The sequence below is a fragment of the Panthera pardus genome, unplaced genomic scaffold, assembly GCF_024362965.1.
Source record: "Panthera pardus isolate Hobbes unplaced genomic scaffold, ASM2436296v1 HiC_scaffold_2, whole genome shotgun sequence".
Lineage (NCBI taxonomy): Eukaryota > Metazoa > Chordata > Mammalia > Carnivora > Felidae > Panthera > Panthera pardus.
Genome location: NW_026526765.1, coordinates 19,601,713 through 19,628,269, shown reverse-complemented (window position 1 = coordinate 19,628,269; position 26,557 = coordinate 19,601,713). Strand labels below are relative to the sequence as shown.

The window sequence follows — 26,557 nt, the reverse complement described above, 5'->3', positions numbered from 1 at the left end:
ATCACATTAGCTGTATTGACAAGATATGTCATTCCTCTAATGCAGTTTATTCAAAACCCAGCATAAGGATTATAAATTTAAATGGATTTTTGGAAATATTATACAAGTTTGGAACATCAAAAGAGAAAATAGTTTTATGGCACTTTAAAAATCATTTTGTATTATCACTCACAAAACACCACTTAAAAATAATGTTTCATAAAAATATTAAAATAAATGACAGCTGTGGCTTAGGAAAAGAAATGCCAAAACTGAATGTTACTTTAGGACTTGTTACCTTTATTTTGCTTTGTTTTTTTAACACGGAGCATTAAATATAACTTGAGGATTATGCTGGCTAACTCAGGCACTATAAAGCATGTGTAAGCCACTAGCATTGTGAACCGGCAGGAACCAATGAGGGGTATAGCTAGCTTAAATCTTGCCTGACAATCCCCCAAATAATGGGATTTATGCCAACTATATCAACCTGATTGATAAACCTGGCAGTAGGCTTTAGAATGAATCCCAACACAATGCCTTTAATCAATTTGCAGCATAGTTGGTTTTTTATACATATACTAAGACTTTATTTGGTACAAATGTGTGAAAACTCCTTTCCCAAAATTTTCTGTTTTTTTAAACACCTCTTGTCAAAATATATGCATTTTTTTAATGATACATGTGGTTAACAAGCTCAAGCTTCATGGGTATCATACCATGAAGTTACTGAATATCATCCTAAATTGGTAATCTATTATTTTTAAAATTTTTTTAATGTTTATTTATTTTTGAGAGGGAAAGAGACAGAGCATGAGTGGGGGAGGGGCAGAGAAAGAGGGAGACACAGAATCCAAAGCAGGCTCCAGGCTCTGAGCTGTCAGCACAGAGCCTGATACGGGGCTCAAACCCATAAACCACAAGATCATGACCTGAGCTGAAGTCAGATGCTTAACCAACTGAGCCACCCAGGTGTTATGATAACCTACTCTTTTAATGAAAATAATATTGTCTCCAATTTCATCACTAAGAAAAAGACTATGCTTCTGGGAATGTTTTTTCTTTCTTTCTTTCTTTCTTTCTTTCTTTCTTTCTTTCTTTCTTTCTTTCTTTCTTTCTTTCTCTTTCTTTTTTGTTTTTGCATTAGATCCTTATGGTAATTCCCTAACAGAATTCGCAGCTTCTGGCTAAAGTCAACTGGTATTGTAACCACCTATAATCCCAACTATCTTGTAGAAAAAGTACTTCACGTTCCGTTGAATATGGCAATAGGTAGTGATTTAATAACACAAATATTCAGAAGACCAGCGTTTGAATGTGGAACAAAGTGGCAGCTCCTGCCTCCGGAAGAAGAGGGAGGTGGAGATGGGTGTGTGTGTGTGTGTGTGTGTGTGTGTGTGTGCGCACGCACCAATGCACACAGGTGTATGTGAGATAAATCAATGAAACAGTCTTTGTTCTACATCAGTACTATGTACTTGTATGAACTTATGTTACTGTGTGTTCGCATTACAACATTTTCTCCTACAAACCGATAATACTGCCATGTATTTTTCTTTGCTTTTTTTGTTCAGATTTTCCTTGGATCGCCATACTGACCTTGACAGGATCTTTAACATACATTCTGGAAATGGATCCCTTTATACTTCAAAGCCACTTGACCGTGAACTATCTCAATGGCACAATCTAACTGTTATAGCTGCTGAAATCAGTAAGATGACATTTGTGTATATAATATTTAACATATAGTTTTAGGTTTTATTTTATTTTAAAAATAATTCCTTCTGAGGCTGGGTGGCTCAGTTGGTTAAGCGTCCGACTTCAGCTCAGGTCATGATCTCACAGTTTGTGGGTTTGAGCCCCACATCCAGCTCTGTGCTGACAGCTTGGAGCCTGGAGTCTGCTTCAGATTCTGTGTCTCCCTCTCTCTCTACCCCTCCCCCACTAATTCTCTCTTTCTCTCTCTCTCTCTCTCTCAAAAATAAATAAACATCGAAAAAATAATTCCCTCTCATTATATGCATGAATTGTAATTTTAGTCTATTTTTAAAAGGCTTCTTAACACCTTTAATTCTTTTCGATAATTTATATATATATACTGAGGCATCGCTACAGGTATCCCAAATCAACATTTAATATTGACTAATAAAAATTATCTAGAATTGGACACCAAATATATCCTCTTTGGGGGAGAAATAAATGCATTAAAAATTTATTGCATGGACACTGTAAATTAAAATCGATGCTAAACATTGGGTGTGTACCATTTAAAAAAATTTTTTTCAGTGTTTAGTTATTTTTGAGACAGAGAGAGAGAGAAAGAGAGAGCATGAGCAGGGGAGGGGCAGAGAGAGAGGGAGGCACAGAATCCGAAGTAGGCTCCAGGCTCTGAACCATCAGCACAGAGCCTGAAATGGAACTTGAACCCATGAATCGTGAGATCATGACCTGAGCCAAAGTCGGAAGCTTAACCAACTTAGCCACCCAGGCACCCCAGGTGTGTATCATTTAACAACATACATGTAGGTAGGTATTATTATTACTTCCTTCTTACAGATGAGGAGACCAAGATATTGATAATAATAGCTAACATTAAGCACTCTGTGCCAGGTATTATTCTAAAAATTTTATATTAATTTTCTCCTACTCATATTTTTATTGACTTTATGTATCAGAGAAGGAACTAAGGCTTCAAGGGTTTTGGAAACTTGCCAAAGTCCTAATACCAGAAGTAGTAAAACTAAGATTTAAAACTAGTCATTCTGTTTCTAGATCCAGTATTTAATTCTATACCTAATTTACAAAATTTCATCCCAGTAATAACAGGGAGAGCCAGGATTCAAAATCATATCTGTATCTAATTGCAAAGGTTCTTGCCCATTCAAATGACTTGCTACACAATTTTCAGAGCCCATTATAAAATAAAAGTGTCAGATCTGTTGTTAAAAATAATTAGGAGGGGCGCCTGGGTGGCTCAGTCGGTTAAGCGTCCGACTTCGGCTCAGGTCACAATCTCACGGTCCGTGAGTTCCAGCCCCGAGTCGGGCTCTGTGCTGATGGCTCAGAGCCTGGAGCCTGTTTCAGATTCTGTGTCTCCCTCTCTCTCTGCTCCTCCCCCGTTCATGCTCTGTCTCTCTCTGTCTCAAAAATAAATAAACGTTAAAAAAAATTTTTAAAAAATGATTAAGATGTTTAACATGGCAACAACAGAGCCTTAAAATAAGTGTGGGGCCCTTCTTGAGTAAGGCCCTGTACAATTGCATATGAAGCCAGGTTTGTCCACTCAAGCAAACTTATTCGTGGTTTCTAATTCCTGTAATGTGATTTACATGGATAAAGCAACTCTTTAACTGTTTTAAAAAGAAGCATTAATTAGTTACTGAATCATGGGGAAAAACTAAGCCTATAAATTCCAAATCTGAAATACCAGGCTGAATCCACAAACACATATCACAGTGAAGTTATTTGAAGCCACCATTCCAGGATTTGGAAGGCAGAGCCTTGGGGCCAAATTGGCAAAAGTCTCAGAAGGACGGAACTAGGCTGGACAGATCATTAACAATGAATTCAATCAAGATAAAATAGTAGACTTAGCTTTGTCCTTAAATCTGGCTCTGAAATACAGATTAACTCCACCATCCAAATGACCCAGTTTTTTCTGTATTGTGATATAAATGGCTGTGCCTTTTAAGGCTAACCGAATATTTTTTTTTTTTTTTTTTTTTTTTTTTTTTTTTTTTTAGTTTTTATGTTCAGGAAAGCTTTTACTTCCATTACCTATCTCCATATTACCATGTTGTCATGTGTCTGACAGGGTCCAATCTGATCATTCCAGAATCATGATTGTTTGTGCTCTCTCCTTGACTCAAGATCCTAATTCAAGCCTAACGAGTTAGGAATTGCATTTTCCATTTCAGATACTTTGAGAAATTTAACTTCTAAAGCTAGTTGAAATAATTACGATTCTGTAAAAAGCAAAGCCAATTATGTTCTTCTTTTTAAGAACTAAGCCTATTTTTTGCCCTTAAGTGAAATCAATTTATGGAGTAGCTGCTGGAAATGCCTACCTGCCAAGCCACAAGCAGTCAGGGGCCCATTATGCTGTTCTGGCTATTAAAGGAATAAGGGAGAGAGGGAAACAGCATATATAGGAAATTGTTTTTCCTAGATTTTAAGCACTGGGTTTGTGGTAAGTGTGCATTACACCAAGCCCTAAGCAGGACAGAATGATGTCTAAATGGACTTCTTACCAATGCGATTTCAGGCCCTGCCTCTAACAGTTTAATTCTACATCCCACAGCAGTGTAGCACATCATATGGCAAGCACTGCTCCAGGTAATTATTTAGTGCGCTATACCGTGAAAAAACTTCCCTTTTTCTTCTTCAAAAAACATTTTTAAACGCCATTTGGAGAATAAAAACCCTAAAATTAAGGTCACACTTGGATTGTAGAAATCTGTTGTAGACACTAATGAGTTCCTCTGCCCACATCTGAAAATTTGGCTATAATCATCGCGATACCTTCTGAGAACAGGAGAGTGAAGTTCATGAGCAAAGAACTCCATTTTCTATACGTGGTTCCTTGACAGTGGAAATTCTTGCCCTAAGCAGGTAGAAAAGATACATCTTTCTAAAGCCTCGGATTTCTAGATAACAATCTAAGCTTTCCTTTTCTTGGGTATGGAAAAGCCTGTTGAATACATAGGAATGCTCTCACATTTTAAGATCCTTTATTGCTGATACATTGTTGCTACAGTGGAGTGCGCCTGGATGACTCAGAGAGAGACCCAGGTGGTAAACATATGCCAGCTACCATTCTGTATGATGACTCTTGGAATGCTTTATGTTTTTATTTGTACATAAGCTGCAACATCTATCTGTAAAAAGATTAGTGTAAGCACTGTTGTTTGAATAGGTGACTCTGGGCCTGATGCTTTATAAGCACATTTATCCCTGTGGATTTAGCTTTTGATTTGAAGAGACTGGAATTGTTTGTAAAGAAGCTGGAGAATCTTCATATGGTGTCAGGCAAAGGACTAACAATGCAGTTGTTTAGATCTGAAACTTTTCTGTCTCTCTTGGCTTCTGCAGGATAGTTAGAAAGTGAATTGCTACCAGCAAGAGTTATTTTTATGTCAGGACTCTATATTGAAAGAAAATATTTTGCTTATGTCTACTATTTAAGTATATGAAAAAGAATATACTAGAAAATATGGAAGAATCATCCCTTCCCACTACTCCTCATAGCAACAAATAACTCTAGGTAGATTGAGGATTATTTGCAAGTGAACACTTTGTAGGTGAACTCTGGCTATTTGCAAATTGTTTAGGACTAAGGGAGGTAGGAAAAGAGTGGAATGGACTGTTCTTTTTTATCTCCTCTCTCCACTTCTCCCCACACATGGTCCTCTTCAGACCTGTATGAACTGTGGGAAAACTAGTTAACACATTTTTATTGTGTGAGTGCTTTGTGTGGAGTAACATAGCATAAGCTCTCAAGAAATGTAAGAAAATGAAAAAGGTATGATGGTGATAATAAAGATGATCTTGATAATAATAATCAACATGTATTGAGCAATTAACCAACAAAGTAATCCTTTTTTTTTTTTTTGGATAGTTTTCATGCATTAACTCCATAGATTAGAAGTTCTATTTTGATTTATACTGAGTAAATTGAGGCATTAAAGAGATGGAGTAAATTGGCCAAAGTCACACAGTGAGTAAGTGGTGAATCTGGGATTCAAAGCAGCTGTGTTCCCAGGGTCTGAACTCTATAACCACCTGACACACAAGAAGTGAACAGTAGGTAGCAATACATTAGTAAATATGAGATCAGAACCTGAGAATGGAATATATATGGTTTAAAAAGTGTAAGACTGGAAAAGAGTGTTAAAGAGAGGATGCCTTTTAAATTTCCCTCAAGAAAAGGAAGGCAGATAAACACACTTCAAATAGATTTAGAACTCTGTTTGCTTCCTTCATATGACTTTAATCTTGTAAACGTTCCTGCTGAGTAATCAGTTCTTAAGCATTATTTTTAAAAGTGCTGATTTCATTATTTTAGTAACATCATAATTACATGGAGAGAAAGGGGAAGAAATAAATTCTTTTGAATAGTAATATACACCCTATCTGGATATGACAATAATTTTTACTCTTGTATTTGAAAATCATTGAGATAAATAGAAAGTCAGATGAATTTCACAAAGGTAAATAATACTATCCATAAACCCTGTGGGTAAAAGGCCATTTAATAACATCGCTATTGTCCCTCACCTCATATGTTATTTTTGTTTTGCTTTGTTTTTATTTGTTATTTATTATTCTTATTATTATCATTACTATTAGTTTTAAATTTACATCGAAGTTAATTAACATACAGTGTAATAATGATTTCAGAATAGAATTTAGCGATGCATCACTTACATGTAACACCAGTACTCATCCCAACAAGCATCCTCCTTAATGCACATCACCCATTTAGCCCATCCCCCACCCAACACCCTGCCATCAACCCTCAGTTTGTTCTCTGTATTTAAGAGTCTCTTACGGTTTGTCTTTCTGTTTTTATAGTATTTTGCTTCTTTTCCCTTATTTCATCTGGTTTGTATCTTAAATTCCACATATGAGTAAAGTCATATGATATTTGTCTTTCTCTGACTTATTTTGCTAAGCATAATACACCCTAGTTTCATTCACGTTGTTACAAATGGTAACATTCCATTCTTTTTGATGGGTGAGTAATATTCCATTGTTTACATATACCATCTCTTTATTCATTCATCAGTCGATTGACATTTGGGAGTTTTTCATACTTTGGCTATTGTCGATATTGCTGCTATAAACATTGGGCTGTGTGCCCCTTCGAAACGGCACACCTGTATCCCTTGGATAGATGCCTAGTAGTGCAATTGCTGAGTCATAGGGTAGTTCTATTTTTGGTTTTTTGAGGAACCTCCATACTGTTTTCCAGAGTGGCTGCACCAGCTTGCATTCCCACCAGCAGTACACAAGAGATCCTCTTTCTCTGCATCCTTGCCAACATCTGTTGTTGCCTGAGTTGTTAATGTTAGCCATTCTGACAGGTGTGAGGTGGTATCTCATTGTGGTTTTGGTTTGTATTTCACTGATGTTCAGTGATGTTGAGCATTTTTTTTCATGTGTCTGTTAGCCATCTGGATGTTTTTTTCTTTGGAAAAGTATCTATTCATGCCTTTTACCCATTTCTTCACTGGATTATTTGTTTTTGGGTTTTTCAGTTTTATAAGTTCGTTAAAGATTTTGGACACTAACCCTCTATTTGGTATGTCATTTGCAAATATCTTCTCCCATCCTGTCAGTTGCCTTTTAGTTTTGCTGATTGTTTCATTTGCTATGCAGAAGTTTTTTATCTTGATGAGGTCCAATAGTTCATTTTTGCTTTTGTTTCCTTTGCCTCTGAAGATATCCAATAAGAAGTTCCTGCAGCCAAGGTCAAAAAGGTTGTTGCCTGTTTTCTCCTTTAGGATGTTAATGGCTTCCTGTCTTATGTTTAGGTCTTTCATCCATTTTGAGTTTATTTCTGTGTATGGTTAAAGAAATTGGTCCAGGTTCATTTTTCTACATGTTTCCATCCAGTTTTCCCAACACCATTTGCTGAAGAGACAGTCTTTTTTCCATTGGATATTCTTTCATTAATTGGCCATATATTTGTGGGTCCATTTCTGGGTTCTCTATTATGTTCCATTGATTGGTGTATCTGTTTTTGTGCCAGTACCCTATTGTCTGGATGAATATTGCTTTGTAATATAGCTTGAATTCCAGAATTGTGATGCCTCCAGCTTTGTTTTGTTTTGTTTTGTTTTGTTTTGGTTTTGGTTTTTGTTTTTTGTTTGTTTGTGGTTTTTTTTGTTTGCATTATTTTGGCTATTCAGGGTCTTTTCTATTGCCATACAAATTTTAAGATAGTTCTAGCTCTTTGAAGAATGTTGGTGTTATTTTGATAGGGATTTCATTGAATATGTAGTTTGCTTTTGGTAGTATTGGCATTTTAACAATATTTGTTCTTCCAATCCATGAGCATGGAATGTTTTTCCATTTTTTTGTGTGTCTTCTTCAATTTCTTTCATAAACTTTCTATAATTTTCAGTATAGTGTCAGTGTATAGATTTTTCACCTCTTGGTTAGTTTTATTCCTAGGTATTTTATGGTTTTGGGTGTAATTGTAAATGGGATCGATTCTTTGATTTCTCTTTCTGCTGCTATATTGTTGGTGAATAGAATTCAACTGATGTCTATACGTTGATTTTATAGCCTGTGACTTTGCTGAATTCATGGATCAGTTCTAGCAGTTTTTTGGTAGAGTCTTTTGAGTTTTTCACATAGAGTATCATGTCATCTGCAAAGAGTGAAAATTTGACTTCTTTCTTGCCAGTTTGGATGCCTTTTATTGCTTTGTGTTGTCTGATTGCTGAGGTGAGGACTTCCAACACTATGTTGAATAACAGAGGTGAGAGTGGATATCCTTGTTGTGTTCCTGGACTTATGGGGAAAGCTCTCAGTTTTTCCCCATTGAGGATGATATTAGCAGTGGGTCTTTTGTATATGGCTTTTGTGATATTGAGTTGTGATCTTTCTATCCCTACTTTCTTGATGATTTTTATCAAAAAAAGATGCTGTATTTTGTCAAATGCTTTCTCTGCATCTGTTGATAAGATCATGTGGTTCTTATCCTTTCTTTTATTAATGTGATGTATGACATTTGTTGACTTGCAGATATTGAACCAGCCCTGCATCCCAGGAATAAATCCCACTTGATCGTGGTAAATAATCCTTTTAATGTATTGTTGGATCCAGTTTGCTAGTATCTTGTTGTTTTGCATCCATGTTAATAAAGGAAATTGGCCTGTAGTTCTTTTCAGTGGGGTCTTTGTCTGGTTTTGGTATCAAGGTAATGCTGGCCTCATAGAATTTTTTGGAAGTTTTCTTTCCATTTCTATTTTTTGGAACAGCTTCAAAAAATAGGTGTTAAGTCTTTTTTAAATGTTTGGTAGAATTCCCCTGGAGAGCTATCCAGCCTTGGACTCTTGATTCTGGGAGATTTTTGATTACTGATTCAATTTCTTTACTGGTTATAGGTCTGTTCAAATTTTCTATTTCTTCCTGTTTCATTTTTGGTAGTTTGTATGTTTTTAGGAATTTGTCCATTTCTTCTAGATTGCCCAATTTGTTCTCATATAATTGCTCATAATATTCTTTTATTATTGTTTGTATTTCTGCAATGTTGGTTGTGATCTCTCCTCTTTCATTAATGATTTTATTGATTTGGGTCCTTTTACTTTTTGATCAAACTGGCTAGGGGTTTATTAATTTTGTTAATTCTTTCAAAGAACAAGCTCCTGGTTTCATTGATCTGTTCTACTGTTTTGTTTTTGTTTTTTGTTTTTGTTTTTAATTTCAATATCATTGATGTCTGCTCTAATCTTTATTTTTTCCCTTTTTATGCTGGTTTTGGGCTTTATTTGCTGTTCTTTTTCCAGTTCTTTTAGGTATAAGATTAGGTTGTGTATCTGAGACCTTTCTTATTTCTTTAGGAAGGCCTGGATTGCTATATACTTCCCTCTTATGAACACCTTTCGTGCATCCCAGAGGTTTAGGGCTGTTGTGTTTTCATTTTCATTGGTTTTCGTGTACTTTTTAATTTCCTCTTTAACTTCTTGGTTAACCCATTTATTCTTTAGTAGAATGTTCTTTAGTCTCCAAGTATTTGTTGTCTTTCCAGATTTTTTTCTTGTGTTGATTTCGACTTTTATAGCATTGTGGTCTGAAAATATGCACCATATGATCTCGATATTTTCATACTTGTTGAGGGCTGATTTGTGTACCAGTGTGTGATCTATTCTGGAGAATGTTCCATGTGTACTCAAGAAGAATGTGTATTCTGCTGCTTTGGTATGAAATGTTCTGAATATATCTGTTAAGGCCATCTGGTCCACTGTGTCATTCAAAGTCATTGTTTCCTTGTTGATTTTCTGTTTACATGATTTGTCCATTGCTGCAAGTGGGGTGTTGAAGTCCCCTACTATTATGGTATTATTATCAATGAATTTCTGTATGTTTGTGATTAATTGATTTATATATTTTCCACGTTGGGGGCATAAATGTTTACAATTGTAAGATCTTGGTAGATAGATCCCTTAATTATGATATAATGCCCTTCTTTATCTCTTGTTACAGTATTTTAAAAGCTAATTTGTTTTCCATAAATAAGTATGGCTACTCAAGCTTTCTTTTGGTGACCATTGGCATGAGAGATGATTCTCCTTCCCCTTACCTACAATCTTCAGGTGTCTTTAGGTCTATAATACGTCTCTTGTAAGCAGCATATAGGTTGGTCTTGCTTTCTCATCCATTCTGATACCCTGTGTTTTTTGATTGAAGCTGTTAGCCCATTGACATTTAGAGTGGCTACTGAAAGATATGAACTTAGTGCCATTATGTTGCCTGTAATTGGAGTTTCTGGTGATGTTCTCTGGTCCTTTATAGTCTTTGTTGCTTTTGATCTTTTTTTGTTTTGTTTCATCTCTTCTCTCAGAGAGTCACCCTTAAAATTTCTTGCAGGGCTGGTTTAGTAGTCATGAACTCTTAGTTTTTGTTTGTCTGGGAAACTCTTTATCTCTTCTTCTATTTTGAATGACAGCCTTAGTGGATAAAGAATTCTTGGCTGCATATTTTTCAGATTTAGCACGTTGGATATATCCTGCCCCCCCTTTCTGGCTTGCTAAGTTTCTGTGGATAGATCTGCTGCAACCCTGATGTGTCTTCCCTTATACATTAAAGGATTTTGTTCCCTTGCTGCTTTCATAATTCTTTCTTTGTTTGCACATTTTGTGAATTTGACTATGATATGCCTTGCTGATGGTCAGTTTTTGTTTAATCTAATGGTAATTCTTGGTGCTTCTTGGATTTTGATGTCTGTGTCCTTCCCAAGATTAGGAACTTTTTCTGCTATAATTTTCTCACATAAGCCTTCTGTCCTTTTTTCTCTCTCTTCATCTTCTAGGACTCCTAAGATTTGTATATTATTCCTTTTTAATGCGTCACAGAGTTCTCTAAGTCTTGTATTGTGCTCTTTTGACTTTGTTTCCCTCTTTTTGTTTCTGCTTCATTATTCTCCATAATTTTATCGTCTATGCGTCTGATTCACTGCTCTGCTTCGTCCATTCTTATCATCATGGCATCAACTCAAGATTGCATGTTGGATATAGTATTTTAATTTTGTCCTGACTAGTTACTTCTTTTATCTCTGCAGAAAGGGAAACTATGTTTTTTTTCAACCCTAGCTAGTATTCTTACTATCATGGTTCTAAATTCTAGTTCACACATTTTGCTTATATCTGTGTTTCTTAAGCCCCTGGCTGTCATTCCTTTCTGTTCTTTCTCTTGGGGTGAATTCCTTCGTTTTGTCATTATGGAGGAAGAAAAAGAATTAATAAAATAAAAATTTTAAATTAAAAAAATTATAAACAAAACAGAAAAATTAAATAAAGGTAACTAGATCATAGATGTGTTTTGGTCTGCTTGTTGAAAGAAGCTTGGTAGAATAGAGAAAAAAGTAGAGAAAAGATAGAAAAGAAAAAAAAATTAAGAAAAGTTTTAAAGATTAAACAATATTTGTATAATAAAATATAACAAAATGAAATAAATAATAAAATGGAATTTTAAAACTACAAAAAATAGTAAAAATAATGAAAATAATAAAAAAATATTCTTGCAAAAGAGAAAATAAAAATAATTTTGTGTCTTTCTGTAACGAAGAAAAAGAAAAGAAAAAAAACACAATTTCAAGAAAGACAGAAGCAAAAAAAACAACAAAAGAAAAACAAAACAACAACGAATAAATAAATGAACCAGCAAACAGAATGAAACCCAAATGAAGTTAACACTCAGTGTCCCCTAGAACTTGAGCTATGAAGCACTCTATATAGTCCATACACGAAGCAAGCAGAGAGACTTGTGCTGGTTGTCTAGGGGATGTGCTTGGAGGATGCATTTGTTTGGGGCTTGGTGTAATGGCTCCATTCTCCACTATGTGGAGCTACTTAGTTTACTGGGTTGGATGCGCATGCGTATGCATGTGCAGGAGAGGTGGAAATGGCCTCACCCAGCTTCCTAGTCTGTGGCATAGGAACTTCATGCTCTCATGAAGCCCCTCCTTTGTCTCAGGGCTCCTTCCACTCCTTGCCTCTACCCTGTCCATGTCCAAGCCTCAGCCTGCCAGGCAGCACCTCCCTTCAGAGTTTTATCTCAGGTGGGGCTGTGTTTCAAAACCCCTCTCTGCAGAGACCCCTGTGACTTGGGCCCATGCCAACTCTCTGGGAAAGGGTCTTGCTGAGCAACAACCGGGTGCCTGCTTGCCCCAGAAAATGATTGTGTAATTACACAGTGACGCTTCTCCCCCGTGGCACATGAACCCCTCAGACCTCGCTGCCTGCTCCTGGGTATTGTCACTACTTCCTCCCCAGAGCACCAACAGGCACTAAGCACCAGAATTTCAGACTCTGTGCTCCACTGTTTATATAATCCTAATGGTGTTGAAATCCTTTCCTTTCTCCCTGTCAATGGTTTTGGGGAACAGAATTCTTGTTCAGTCCCCTGTGAGTGTTTTCACTCTTTCTTTCTCTCTCTCTCCAGCAACTTTTGGGGGAGTGCTTTTCTTGCATGATCCCGATTTACTGCACTCTCCCCCTTTATCCTCTATCTGAAAAAAAAAAAAAAAAAAAACAGCTCCCTACCCTCTGTGGCTTCTCTCTCTCCCACTTCACCTCTCCACATTCCTGAATTCTGAATTCTGCTGAATTCTGTGGCTCAGGTTATGCAGATTGTGGTGTTAATCCTCATATCAATTTCCTAGGTGTGCAAAATGGTTTGGTGCTGATCTAGGTGCATTTCAGGGACATGACAAGCTGAGCGTTTCCATCCTCCTCCACTATCTTTCTTAGACCCCTGCTTTCCTTTGTTTTTAGCTATTTACTTCCTTTGTTCTTTTATACTGATCTTCAGTTTGACTTTGCTGAAGTCCACATAGAAGTTCAACTATATCCAAAGACTAAGATTTTGACATCACAAAGGTTGATAAATAGAACCTGAATTTAAGATGTCAAATCACTCTTAGATATCAGTACACATTCCTAGAAAATCCCATTGTTGAGATAATGGAATTATGATTAATACAAGATTGTTACTCCATGCTACGTTGTTACCTCATGTCTGTAAATAGACATTAATATTTTAAAATTCCACTTACAAATTAAGACAATTTTAATGCATATTTTTATGTGAAAACTTTGATGCTGTTGATTTTTAAATTTGTAGGAAAAAAAACAAAACATTATTATTCTACTATATATTACTACCAAACTAACTTTATTTTACAAAATTCAGCCTGGATTGTTGAAGTTGTACCAGTAACAATTAATGAAAAATTCAAATGCTTATATTTTACTGTAAATTTCCATCCAACTTGTAAAATTAGTAGCTGTATATTAAAATTTCCAAAAGAAGAATTGAGAGTCGCTATTGGAATACATTTTAGTGATTAAAGTAGTCAGGAGGGTAAGTTGTAATATAAAAACTACTCATTACGAGCTTATGACTATGGGCTAGTTAATAATTTATTTAAAATTATTTCTTCAACCAAAAACTTGCTGAAGCTTAATATAATACTGTATGATAAAGATTTAATAACTATTTGTTCTTATTTTACATATTTTGGACAGTCAGGACACAAATACAATATGAACTCATTTACACTGGATTTTGCTTTTGAAAAGATTTTCCAAAATAATAGTAGTACTCTTGAGGCCAATAATAACTGAATTTATGACTACTTAATTAGGCTCTGTAGTGATTTTCTTTATTGCATTTGCTCATTATGTTAGTAAAGTGAACACGATGCTTATTTTTATGTGAGCACTTAATATCCACAAGATGCCTGTATAAATTAAATCTGGTGCACAAATGTGTCTTCCTAAACAAATTTTTCCTTTCCCTTTTCTAGACAATCCCAAAGAGATGACTCGTGTGGCTGTTTTTGTCAGAATTTTGGATGTTAATGACAATGCCCCACAATTTGCAGTGTTCTATGACACTTTTGTGTGTGAAAACGCCAGACCAGGGCAGGTGAGCAACCATAGGACTTAAAAGCTTTGGAATATTTTAGTGGCTTCTTAAATATTTTCTTTTCCTAATCTTAAGAAGAATGAGTAAACAGAGATAAAAACAATCATATAAGTACCAGCAATATAATTTTTTTAAAGGTTGATGTTGGGGTGCCCGGTGCCTGGATGGCTCAGTCAGTTAAATGTCTGACTCTTAATTTCTGCTCAGGTCATGATCTCATGGTCATGAGATCAAGTCCCTCATTGGGCTCTGTTCTGGACATGGATGCTGCTCAAGATTCGCTCTCCCTCTCCTTGTGCCTCTCCCCTGGTTATGCTTCACCTCTCTCTCTCTCTCTCTCTCAAAAAAAAAAGCTGATGTTTTTAGAATTAAAAAATTGTCTGAATGACAATATAGTGAGTTTCATATTTCTTTTGTGCAGTTAAAAAGAAAATATAAGACATTATTGTTGCCACAACAGTTAAGGTGTAAGAAGAAATAACTTTCACTTGTTAAACTTTCAAGCACAAAAACAGGGAGAAAAAAAAACTGCTCTTTCTTTAGATGAATACTGTAACTGCTAGAGAAATGGGAGATGGAAGTTAGAAAAAACACAGAGACAGATACATGGGATCAGCTAGACAGTGCATCAATATTCCAATGAATGCAAATGATTTGAAAGCAGACTGTAGGATTCACTCCTTAGATTTATACTTGTATTTCATCATTATAGCAACACTTAGAGTGCTTAATGACTTAGTTTTTGTCCTTTAAAACATTCTTTATACATCAGCTTTGTTTATAACTCTTTAAGTCTTTTCCTCAGTGGACTCATTTTGTTGTTTGCAAAACTCCAGTGTATATGGCTGAAAGAAATGCTCTTAATTGGTTTGAGTGCTATCTTCACAGAAGGAAGCTGCATGTTATAAATAATAATTGGGAATCAAATGTGTTTTATTAAAGGAAGAGGACCCATCCCAAAACTGCATTATGTTTTGACATCATTTGATGCTCTTTATAAACATCAATGTCATTGTTACATTTTTATGCAAATTACATTGTGGAATAACACAAATTCTTCCTTCTGAAGATTCTAACAGGAATTCAATAGCCTGTCTATTGTTTGAAATGGCAAAATTGCTGCAATTGGATTCATTTTTTATTTGAAAATGTTATGGAAATGTTTAATTTGGAATATTTAAATGACAAAGCTACTTCCGACCTACTTCTTAATGAAACAGTGTTTGCCCTGAAAATACTATTCCAAATAGTCCTCTGCTTGGCAGGCTCAGCATGATATAAGTTGAAGGCTTTTCTCTAAAGAGATAAATTACCCACTTTGCAACTGCCTTATGCATTGCTTTCTCTATGGTTATTCTATTTGATTTTCAAGAGATATCTTTTCAGAGCATTTGAATCATTTTAAATACTGATTTCCAAATGTATTCAAAATATACAAAATAAGGGATTATGTTTTTTTTCTTTATGCCTCTTTTTAAAAAAATATATCTGGTTTAGTAACTTTATATTTTTTGAACTTTAAAAACCACTTGGCGTATTGAAGGAAAATAATAAAATAGAAGAAAATTTTAATTTAAAAAGTAACCTATTTTGACCAACTTGATAGGAATAACATGATTAATAATTTTTGTCTAATTATCTGAATGTGCAATAACTTCCCATAGTAGTTATTATTTTTAATGTTTATTAATTTGTTTTGAGAGAGAGAGAATGAGAGAGAGTATGAGCAGGGAAGGGGCAGAGAGCAAGAGAGAGAAGAGAATCCCAAGCACACTCCACACTGTCAGCAAGGAGTCAGATGTGCGACTTAAACCCATGAACCATGAGATCACAACCTAAGCAGAAATCAAGAGTCAGAGGCTTAACCAACTGAGCCACCCAAGTGTCCCCATAGTAGTTATTTTTAATAAGATCAGTTTGTTAAATATCATTTTGGTCTCACAGGCTGAAAAATGTTTCTTAAACCAAATACTTATGTACTCAATGATGCAATTCTAGGTTACAGCATCCTAGGAGGTAAAACTAAGGTTTGGAAAAGTCCTTCACTGAAACTTCCTTGAAATTTATTTGTTAACTCTGCCTTCCTTCCTTCTGGGAAGTAGGAGCTTCTCAGGACTTCTGGGTGTGCTTTAGTTGTTTATAGAGTATTTCAAACAAACTAATTCTCTGAATTAAGTGCCGAATAAAAGTAGCACTTTGAACAGCAGTATTGGAAATGATTCCATTTATTTGATGCGTGGACAAAACGAGAAGACAGAGATAAAGTTAACTACCATCTCCTCCTCCTTTTCTGCTTATTCCCTGATCTAAGGGTAGGAGACTTTCCCCCTTGGAAAAGATGGAGCTTACAATTGATGTAGCATTAACAGTTCCTTCTTGTGCCTGAACTAGGCTACTTGAGTCTTCATCTTTTCCATCACAGAAAGAGTCTCTTGGGAAAGGAGAGGAAAGAAGACCGGCTGTTTCATTTCTCATTGATTTTCAGTCAATAAAATATATTTTAATAATTTTAATCGTTATGGGAAGGGAATACAATTTCTGTCTCACAGATTTCCCAGAGTCTCCCCAGGGAGGAGTGCTACTTGTATTCACCCACAGATAGTATCTGAGCTCCAGGCTTTTATCAAACCCCAAATATCCCACTACATATCTCCATGGCACAGTGTTTAGTTACTTACCAGCTACTGAAAAGGGTACTTTTTACCAGAACAAAGGTAATTTTTGCATCAATGGAAACTACTACTCTAACCACTGGCAATGCTAATGATCACTGAAATACCTTCTTGCTGAATTGAGATTGTTTTAGAATAGCCTAGTAAAAATACAAACCAATTATGTTACAGCTCAAGAGATACAATGTAAATGACTTATCAGTGTCTGTTCTTCATATGCTGAAAATGAATACTACACAACACCAGTGTTTTTGTTTTTGTTTTCCATAATGTGGCAACCTATTGTGTTGGAAGTGATCTAAAATGAATTTGTCAAATTCAAAAATGAATTTGTCTCTAGCAGGAATAAAATAGTGAGTACTTATACAGAGAGATAGGGGATATCTCCTTCTTGTTGCCAACTTATGATTTCTATTGCAAATCAACTCAAATGTATAATATATATATACATAGTATATATTATATAATATAATATATTTATATTTATATTGTATTATTTAATATATTATATATTATATTTATATATTATATGCATATAATGTACATATATGATATGTATATGATATGTATATTATATTTTATGATATATAATATATATTATGTATATATATTATAATATATTATATATATTATTATATTATAATATATATTATGTATATATATTATAAATATTATTATATTATAATATATATTATGTATATATATTATAAATATTATTATATTATAATATATATTATGTATATATATTATAATATATATCATAATATATAATATGTATGTGTATGTGTGTATATATATATATATATATATGCCCATATGTATATGGTACATATGCCAAAACAAATAAGCACACATATACCAAAACAAAATACAGTTGATTCTTGAACAGCATAGGGGTTGGTTACTTTCTTTATAACATTTAAAGAAAATATACCAGTGAATCACTAATTTTAAAATCAATGATGCTATCATGTTTTATTCAAACAACATATTTTAATTAAGAATTTTTGCATAAGGGGCGCATGGGTGGCTTAGTCAGTTAAGTGTCCAACTCTTGGTATCAGCCCATGTCTTGATCTCACAGTTCGTGAGAATGAGCCCCATGTTGGGCTCTGCACGGACAGTGAGGAGCCTGCTTGGTGTTCTCTCTCTCCCTCTCTCTCTCTGTGCCCCTCCGCCTTTCTCTCTCTCTCTCTCTCTCTCAAAATAAATAAATAACTGCTAAAAAAATTAAAGAAAAGAAATTTTGTGTAAGGAGACCTGGGTGGCTCAGTCGTTTAAGTGTCTGACTCTTGATTCCTGCTCAGATCATGATCTCATGGTTGGGCTCTGAGCTGAGCATGGAGCCCACTTGCGACTCTCTTGCTTCCTCTCTCTGCGCCCTTCCTCTGCTCACGGGTACATGTGAGAGCATGAATGTATATGCTCTCTCCCAAAATAAATGAATAAACATTAAAAAAAGGAATTTTTGTGTAAACCATTATAATTTCTTATATGTAAAGATGTGACCATTTTGTTCTCTGTAGTGTATTATTTTGATTTGTAAAAATAAACTGAAATTATAATTTTTAATCATAACTGAAAATGTATATTTATTATGAAACATTATAGTTTTTATTTTAAAAGGCCTACTTTTAAAGTTTTAGCTCTACTTTTAAGTTTCTATCATTTTGTCTGTATGTGTGCCAACATATTAATCTTAATGATTTGTATAAACATAAAAATTATACTTAGTCTACTATCTTTCTTGATGTTATTTCATTTGTCATTTTTCCCCTCAACTTATTCTTATAAATCACTATTTAAAAGTATAATCTTTTAGACTGCCTGACAAATAAGAGTCATTCAAGAAATGTTTTTATAACTGAATTGATACCTCTTAAAGGGTATTAATTAATTCTTGTATAAACATCTTTCTCTTTAATTCCTTCACATATGTACCATTTTTAGTTGTGTATTGGATGGCTAAGCCATTAGCAATAAATCTTTGATTTCTAGTCAATCTTAAATTACCACTAAAGTTTCATTAAATAGTTATGTTTCATTTTAAAATATATTTTAAAATTATTCGAAGTTTAAATTATTTTTTTGGCTGCTTATTCTTAGATAATAAACATTTATCTTTGATCAAATTATATTTCTTTTATCATTTAGAAGGAAGTGGTTAAGGTTGTAAATAAATAGGGAGTACATAAAATTTATCACATTTTTATTTTTATAAGGTAATCTAGAAGAGACTAATTCAATACAGAAGAGTTAAAATAATTTATTTTTCATAATTACTTGATATAATGTTTTAAATTTGAAATCTCTTTTTAAATAAAAATCAGTAGCAAATATTTTGATCAAATATAGACACAATGTTAAAATGAGTCAATTTATTAAAGTATATTCCTTTTAGTTAAGCATAAATTTGACCATTTATATAAACATCAATATACAAGTTAACTTCTGAAGCTCTCTTGCAAATTAAGATACGCAAAAATATATATAAAATGTTATACATATAAATTAAAGACAAAATGGGTATATATGCAAATATTACATAGCTATATGTTATATATATATTTAATGATATTAAACATATATGGTCAAAGCACTGATCTGATTACAGTATAAGGTGTTACATTTTCTTGTTACCATATAGCATCTTATATTGTCTCTTATCCTTAAATAAGTCAGAGATGATCTTTATAAAATAACCATTTCCCATAGTATGCATATATTGAATTAAAAATATGTAATATTATTTACAGTACAGATGAAGTGAGCCATTACTGCTAAAGTAGACCATAATGTTTAAGTCCTTCATTTAAAAAGTTTTGCATAATATTATCTATATAATCTCTACTTTCTTTGAATAATTTTCACTTTACTTTTTTTTTGATAAGGAGAAAAGCCATAATCACAATAGTTTTCTGAATTTTTCCTACATTAGATAAACTCTTCCAGATCAATGTTTAAAGATGTGTGAAATAACCTACTCATTTCAAATGCTAAATTAATAAGGATGCAAAGAATATAATATTACCAGTTTTTATTTTGAAGAAATGGATAACATATAGGAGAAATTGAGAAGGAGGGACAGAAAGAAGCACGGAGGGAAGTAGAGAGACGAGGACTCTATTAAAATTAAAGTAATAACAAAAAAAAAAAAGATGGAATAAGCCAAAGATACATGCACAAGGAAAAAAAAACAACTGCCTTTAAATTTAGACAAAATTGGATGTTAAAAATTACATATTGTTAAGCATATACCCATATAATTTGATAAATATGCATTTTTCTTTTCTCCAGCTAATACAGACTATAAGCGCAGTAGACAAAGACGACCCTTTAGGTGGACAGAAATTTTTCTTCAGTTTAGCTGCTGTCAATCCCAACTTCACAGTACAGGATAATGAAGGTAAATTTTAGAACACGGTCATTATGATTTAAGGTGACATTTACAACTTTTCCCCAAAGTAGCAATTAACATGTATGGTGTATTAATTTATTGATCTGTGTTACAAAATGTTTTCATAAGGTATTTAATCAGATTAATTTCTTGACAGAGTTCATTTTCTCAAAATCTCAAAAAAAATAGTAAATTATTTGAAAGAAATCTCTACATGAGTACTAATGAAAAGATTGGATCTTGAAAACATTAGAAAGGCTGGAAATAATCAGACACATGGGGTAGAGAAATGAATGACTCAGTGAGACCCTTGTGCAAATTTCAATGATACTTAGCAGCAACAGATTCACCAAAGCCAAGAAGGCATGGAATATGGGTCAGAAGAAAGAGAAGTAACCATATTAGCCTGTGAGGGTTTAAGTGCAAAAGCAGTTGCAAGGACAAGATATACTATTCTTTTGTGTAATATGTAAATATTACAATGTCTCTGTGATCAAAAATACTGAAATTACATTTCTTGCATTCCCAAAAAGAGCAAAAACAGATTTTCATAGGAAAAAATATGAAAATAGTTACTATTTTTAAAAAGTTGAACAGCTTTATTCTTTGAAAAATATATGTGGTAATTATCTTAGTCCAAAAGTGTGTAGAGCTTAACCCCCCCCCCCCCGCCCCGTAATAAGTATATGTTAAACTAACAATATCAGGTGATCTTTCCAAAATGGCATACATATTTTAGAGTAAGTGTAAATATGGTTATTCTTAAAATAAATGTAATAACTACCTTACTACCTTGGCATATTTGGAAATACCTTCATAACGATGTAGCTACACTGGTAGAGGCAGATGGCTATATCACCTCTAGGTGGCTTTCAGAATATCAGAAAGAAGTTGAAGATAATGGATAGTTTTACATTAACCCAATTTTTATTTGAAATATTTGATATGGTAGAAAGTGCACAAACCAGTTGAAGAGAGGGCACCCACTGGTAACATCTGTTTACTAAATTGGAGTTTCTGAAATGTCTGTTTTGTATCCCTCTGAACGTCTAAAATAATTGTGATGGGAAAAATTAGCCTAGGGTTGGCAGATAAGACACAAAATGTCCACTTTCATCTGCATATCAGTAAAACAACACCCATTATTTTATTTGCTGAATCTGGCATCCTATATATGGAACGTAGACTGGACATCCCTAATACTGAACTGGCAACATCATTCATCTTTCTAAGCGTGTTTTAATTTATATTCCTGTTAAACCAAGCCCTGGCTCCCAATAAACCACCTCTCAATTTTGAAAAGTATTAGAGACTTGAAATAGTGTTACCTTATCACAACATTTCACAGTTACTAGGTAAGCACCTTTAGGCTAATCTTAATTCAGTTCTCACAAGTAGTGGCATCTTCCTATATTTGGGAGAGTTCCTGATCTTATATGAGTTACTCAGAGCAAGCGTTGAAGCCTTATAAATATACATCTGAACATGTCACTATATAGAACACCACTAAAGTCAGATGGAATATAGGATATAATCCTGCATAAATTCACTAATTTGTTATCGTGCATTTTGAAAGAAATTCTATTGAGAAATGGAATTGCTCTTCTTGAGAAAATACCCTTGTGTTTATCTATATGTTCAGCTTAAAAAACTTTATGGTATAAGTTTTTAAAATTTAATTTCTTGCTTCTGTGATAACACACTTGGAGCTTTTAATTGTTAAGATTCCCTTACTTTCCACTAACATAGATTGAAAGCATAATTATATGATGACTTTTTGAATATTTAATAAAATGGTTTGAATAGAATGGCTAGTTTAGGGCAAAATGACATTTTGTTCTGCAATATAATAAAACTATTGTAGATAAAATTAACATTTAGAAACTTTGGAAAAGTTAAAAAAGGGAAAGGCAAGAAGATCTAAATATAACCATACACTAACACCTGTTGTTTTTTGTGTTGTTGATTTTAGCCATTCTGACAGGTGTGAGGTAGTATCTCACTGTAGTTTTAATTTTTATTTTCTGATGATCAGTGATATTGAGCATATTTTCATGTGTCTGTTTGCCATATGTATGTCTTTTTTGTAAAAAATGCCCATTCTTGTGCCCATTTTTTAATTAGATTATTTGTTTTTTTGGTGTTGAGTTTTGTAAGTTCTTTCTAGGTTGTGGATACTAACCCCTTATCAGGTATGTCATTTGCAGATATATTTTCCAGTTCTGTAGGTTGCCTTTTAGTTTCGTTGATTGTTTCCTTCGCTGTGTAGGAGCTTTATCTTTTGATGAAGTGCCAATAGTCTATTTTTGCTTTTGTTTCTTTTGCCTCAGGAGACATGTCTAGTCAGAAGTTGCTATGGCTGATATCAAAGAGGTTACTACTACCTGTGTTCTCTTCTAGGATTTTTGTGGTTTCAGATCACACATTTAGGTCATTCAGTCTTTAATCCATTTGGAATTTATTTTTGGGTTTGGTGTAAGAAAGTGGTCCAGTTTCATTCTTTTGCATGATGTCATCCAGTTTTCCCAACACCATTTGTTGAAAAGACGGTCTTTTCCCCACTGGTTCTTTCCTGCTTTGTCAAAGATTAACTAACCATGTAGTTGTGGGCTCATTTCTGGGTTTTCTGTTTTGTTCTGTCGATCCATATGTGTCTATTTTTGTGCCAGTACCATACTGTTTTTATCACTACAACTTTGTAATGTAAGTTGAAGTCTGGAATTGTGATGCCTCCAGCTTTGGTGTTTTCTTTCAAGGTGGCTTTAGCTATTTAGGGTCTGTTGTGGCTTCATACACATTTTAGGATTGTTCTTCTAGCTCTGTGGAAAATACTGTTGGTATTTTGATAGGGATTGCATCAAATGTGTAGATCGTTCTGGGTAATATAGAGATTTTAACAATATTTGTTCTTCTAATCCATGAGCGTGGAATGTTTTTCCATTTCTTTGTGTTCACTTCCATTTCTTTCATCAGTGTTTTATAGTTTTCAGAGGATGGGTCTTTCACCTCTTTGGTTAGGTTTGTTCCTAGGTATCTTATTGATTTTGGTGCTATTGTGAATGGGATTGATTCTTTAATTTCTCTTTCTGCTGCTTCGTTATTGGTGTATAGAAATACAACAGATTTCTGTCCATTGATTTTGTATCTTGTGACTTTACTGACTTCATGTGTCACTTCTAACAATTTTTTGGTGGAGTCTTTTGGGTTTTCTATATGGAGTATCATGTCAGGTACGAATAGTGAAGGTTTTACTTCTTCCTTGTGGATTCGGATGGCTTTTATTTCTTTTTGTTGTCTGATTGCTGTGCCAAGGACTTCCAGTACTATGTTACACAACAATGGTGAGAGTGGACATCCCTGTCTCATTCCTGACCATGGAGGAAAAGCTCTCAATTTTTCCCCGTTAAGAATGATATTAATTGTGGGTTTTTCATATAGGGCCTTTATTATTTTCAGGTATGTTCTTTCTAAACTTACTTTGTTGAGGCTTTTGTCGTGAACGAGTGTTGGCAATGATGTGGAGAAAGGGGAACCCTCTTACAGGATTGGTGGGAATGCAAACTGGTCCAGCCACTCTGGAAAACAGTATGGAGTTTCATCAAGAAGTTAAAAATAGAAGTACCCATGGTACAGAACTTTTACTACTATGTATTTACCCAAAGAATACAAAAATACTATTTCAAAAGGATGCATCCTAGTGTTTATAGCAGCATTATCTACAATAGCCAAATTATGGAAACAGCCCAATCTCCTCTGACTGATCAATGGATAAAGATGAAGTGGTGTATGTATATATATAATGGAATATTACTCAGCCACAAAAAAAAAAAGAATGAAGTGTTGCATGGGTGGAGCTAAGCTAAATAAATCAATCAGAGAAAGACAAATACCATGTGATGTCACTCATATGTGGAATTTAAGATACAAAACAAAAGAACAAAGGGGGAAAAAAGAGATAGAGAGAGACAAACCAAGAAATACGTACTTACACTTAACTATAGAAAAGAAACTGATAATTGCCAGAGGAGAGATGGGGGGGGGGGGGGGTGAAATAGGTGATGGGATTAAGAAATGCCCTTGTTGGGATGAACACTTAGTGTTGTATGGAAGTGTTGAGGCACTATATTGCATACCTGAAATTAATACTACACTTTATGTTGACTAACTGAAATTTAAATAAAAACTTAAAAAAAGAAAAACATATATATCCATATCCTATAAATACTAATTTTAGTGTAGGTTTGAGACTGGAAGAATTATATCCTAATACTTCTTGGAAGAAAAGTCAGATTTGCAAAATTATCAGGGTCACATTTTTTATTTTATTTTTTTAATTTGCAGGTGTACATCTTCTATTCTGCTAATCTCCTTTCCTAGCTTATGCAGTTAACCGATGTAGTAGAAATAACTTCTTACTAATAATTTAGGAAATGACAGTTTTATAGTCAACCACTATACCTGCAATAAATTATCACCGTTCTTTTTCTGTCCTACACGATTTGAGCAATTGGCTAACTCACTCCCTTCCCTGCGTTAGCATTTTACACAAGCTTATGGGATCGGCTAAATAAGACTAAGTGCATTGGATAAACGGAATAGAAAATTATCATGCAAGTATGTAATGATTTTATTGAAAAAATACTGATTATAGAAGGCAAGGATAAATCTTTGTTTATTAACTGTACCACCTCCATTTAAGGATACTGGCTGAGTTACCAGATAAAGAAAATTTCAGCAGCAATATACTGGGTAGTAGAATGCTAGTGTTTATTCAATCCTTACATTTCTCTGTGCCTCTGTTAGGCACCCCACATCAGCTGTCTTCCACCAGTACTTTGGGTTATATGTTATATTCATTTTAATGGGGGGAAATTAAAGTTCAGAAATATAAATAACTTGCTCACTGTTGTTCATATATTGGGACTCTTGAAGGGTTTGGAGTACATTGTTGATTTTAAGAGCGCAACTACACTTAACATTTGCCCATTCACATTTTTCTTCATGAAATTAGATTAGTGTGTGCTCTGTGTGTGTGTGTTTGTATGTAAATATACATGAATTTATAAATAAAAAAACATTTACTATGATTTTTTTTCTTCGTACGCATATGTATGTTTTCTGAAAATTCTGAAAACCAATATGCTATCATCCTTGCAATCCTTCTCATAAAAACTTGCCATTTTAAAAGCATTATCTGAAAATTAGTTGGAAATCTAATAAATAAGCATAGTATCAGATACCTCCAGCTATCTAATCTATCTTATCTTTTAGTTACACTGCATACACTTTATAGGAAAACTGACAGTAACTTTATAATTTACATGAACATCTTTTTACTTATATGTCAAACCATCAATGATCAAGATGAGAGAAAGGTACTATCCCAAGCCATTTTTAATATTTTCAAATTTATTTTAGATAATACTGCCAGAATTTTAACCAGAAAAAATGGATTCAATAGACATGAAATAAGTACCTATCTCTTGCCCGTGGTGATATCAGACAACGATTACCCAATTCAGAGCAGCACAGGCACGCTGACCATCCGAGTGTGTGCTTGTGACAGCCAAGGCAACATGCAGTCCTGCAGCGCTGAAGCTCTGCTCCTCCCCGCGGGTCTCAGCACCGGGGCCCTCATCGCCATTCTCCTCTGCATCATTATTCTGTTGGGTAAGAAACGTGTGTGAAAATATGATTATTTCTACATTGTATATTTGTAAATCAGAAATTCTGTTATCAAAATAAGTCTTCCGGGCGCCTGGGTGGCTCAGTCCTTAAGCATCAGACTTTGGCTCAGGTCATGAGTTCGAGTCCCACATTGGGTGAGCAGAACCCCCTCTTTGTGTGAGCCCTGTTTCTCTCTCTCTCTCTCTCTCTCTCGCTCTCTCTCCCTTGCTCACTTTCACCTTGTCTCTTTCAAAAAAAACCCAAAACTTTAATTTTAAATAAATAAATAAATAAATAAATAAATAAATAAAATATCTCCTCCCAAATTAACTCCAATATTTAAGACAGACATAGGTTAACCATAGGATATTGTTAAATTAAAATATTTTATCTGGTCAGATAGTTATTACATTTTTTTTAAATAAGACCGAAAGTTAGAGCTATTCGAAACATTTTTCAAAATCATACAATTTCTGAGTGGCTCAACGAAGGCAAGACCCTTTGCTGTTAGTTGTAGATAGATTTTTAGTAAATCTAAAGTTTATTTCCAGTTTTTTTGTTCGTATTATGGCTGGATGGAGGTCTCACTATCTTACCTTTTCATTGAAATAATGTTGAAATAGGCCTTTACCTGGTTCATTTTCCCTACAATAATACTTGATTTTATAACCTAGAGCAAATT

At 34.1% G+C, this 26,557-nt stretch overlaps 1 protein-coding gene across 3 annotated transcripts in view; it reads left to right on the top strand.

Moving 5' to 3' along the window:
* Window positions 1–26,557, top strand: part of LOC109267758 (cadherin-10) — a 179,327-nt gene that overhangs the window by 137,382 nt on the left and 15,388 nt on the right. For all 3 annotated transcript variants that reach the window (XR_008423673.1, XM_053906905.1, XM_019450741.2), the window contains exons 8-11: window positions 1,554–1,690; window positions 14,018–14,139; window positions 20,109–20,217; window positions 25,627–25,878. Coding sequence is in view for 2 of the 3 variants with exons in the window: in XM_053906905.1 (XP_053762880.1) it covers window positions 1,554–1,690; window positions 14,018–14,139; window positions 20,109–20,217; window positions 25,627–25,878 (620 nt within the window). In the remaining variant the exon portion in view is untranslated. The remainder of the gene's footprint in view (window positions 1–1,553; window positions 1,691–14,017; window positions 14,140–20,108; window positions 20,218–25,626; window positions 25,879–26,557) is intronic.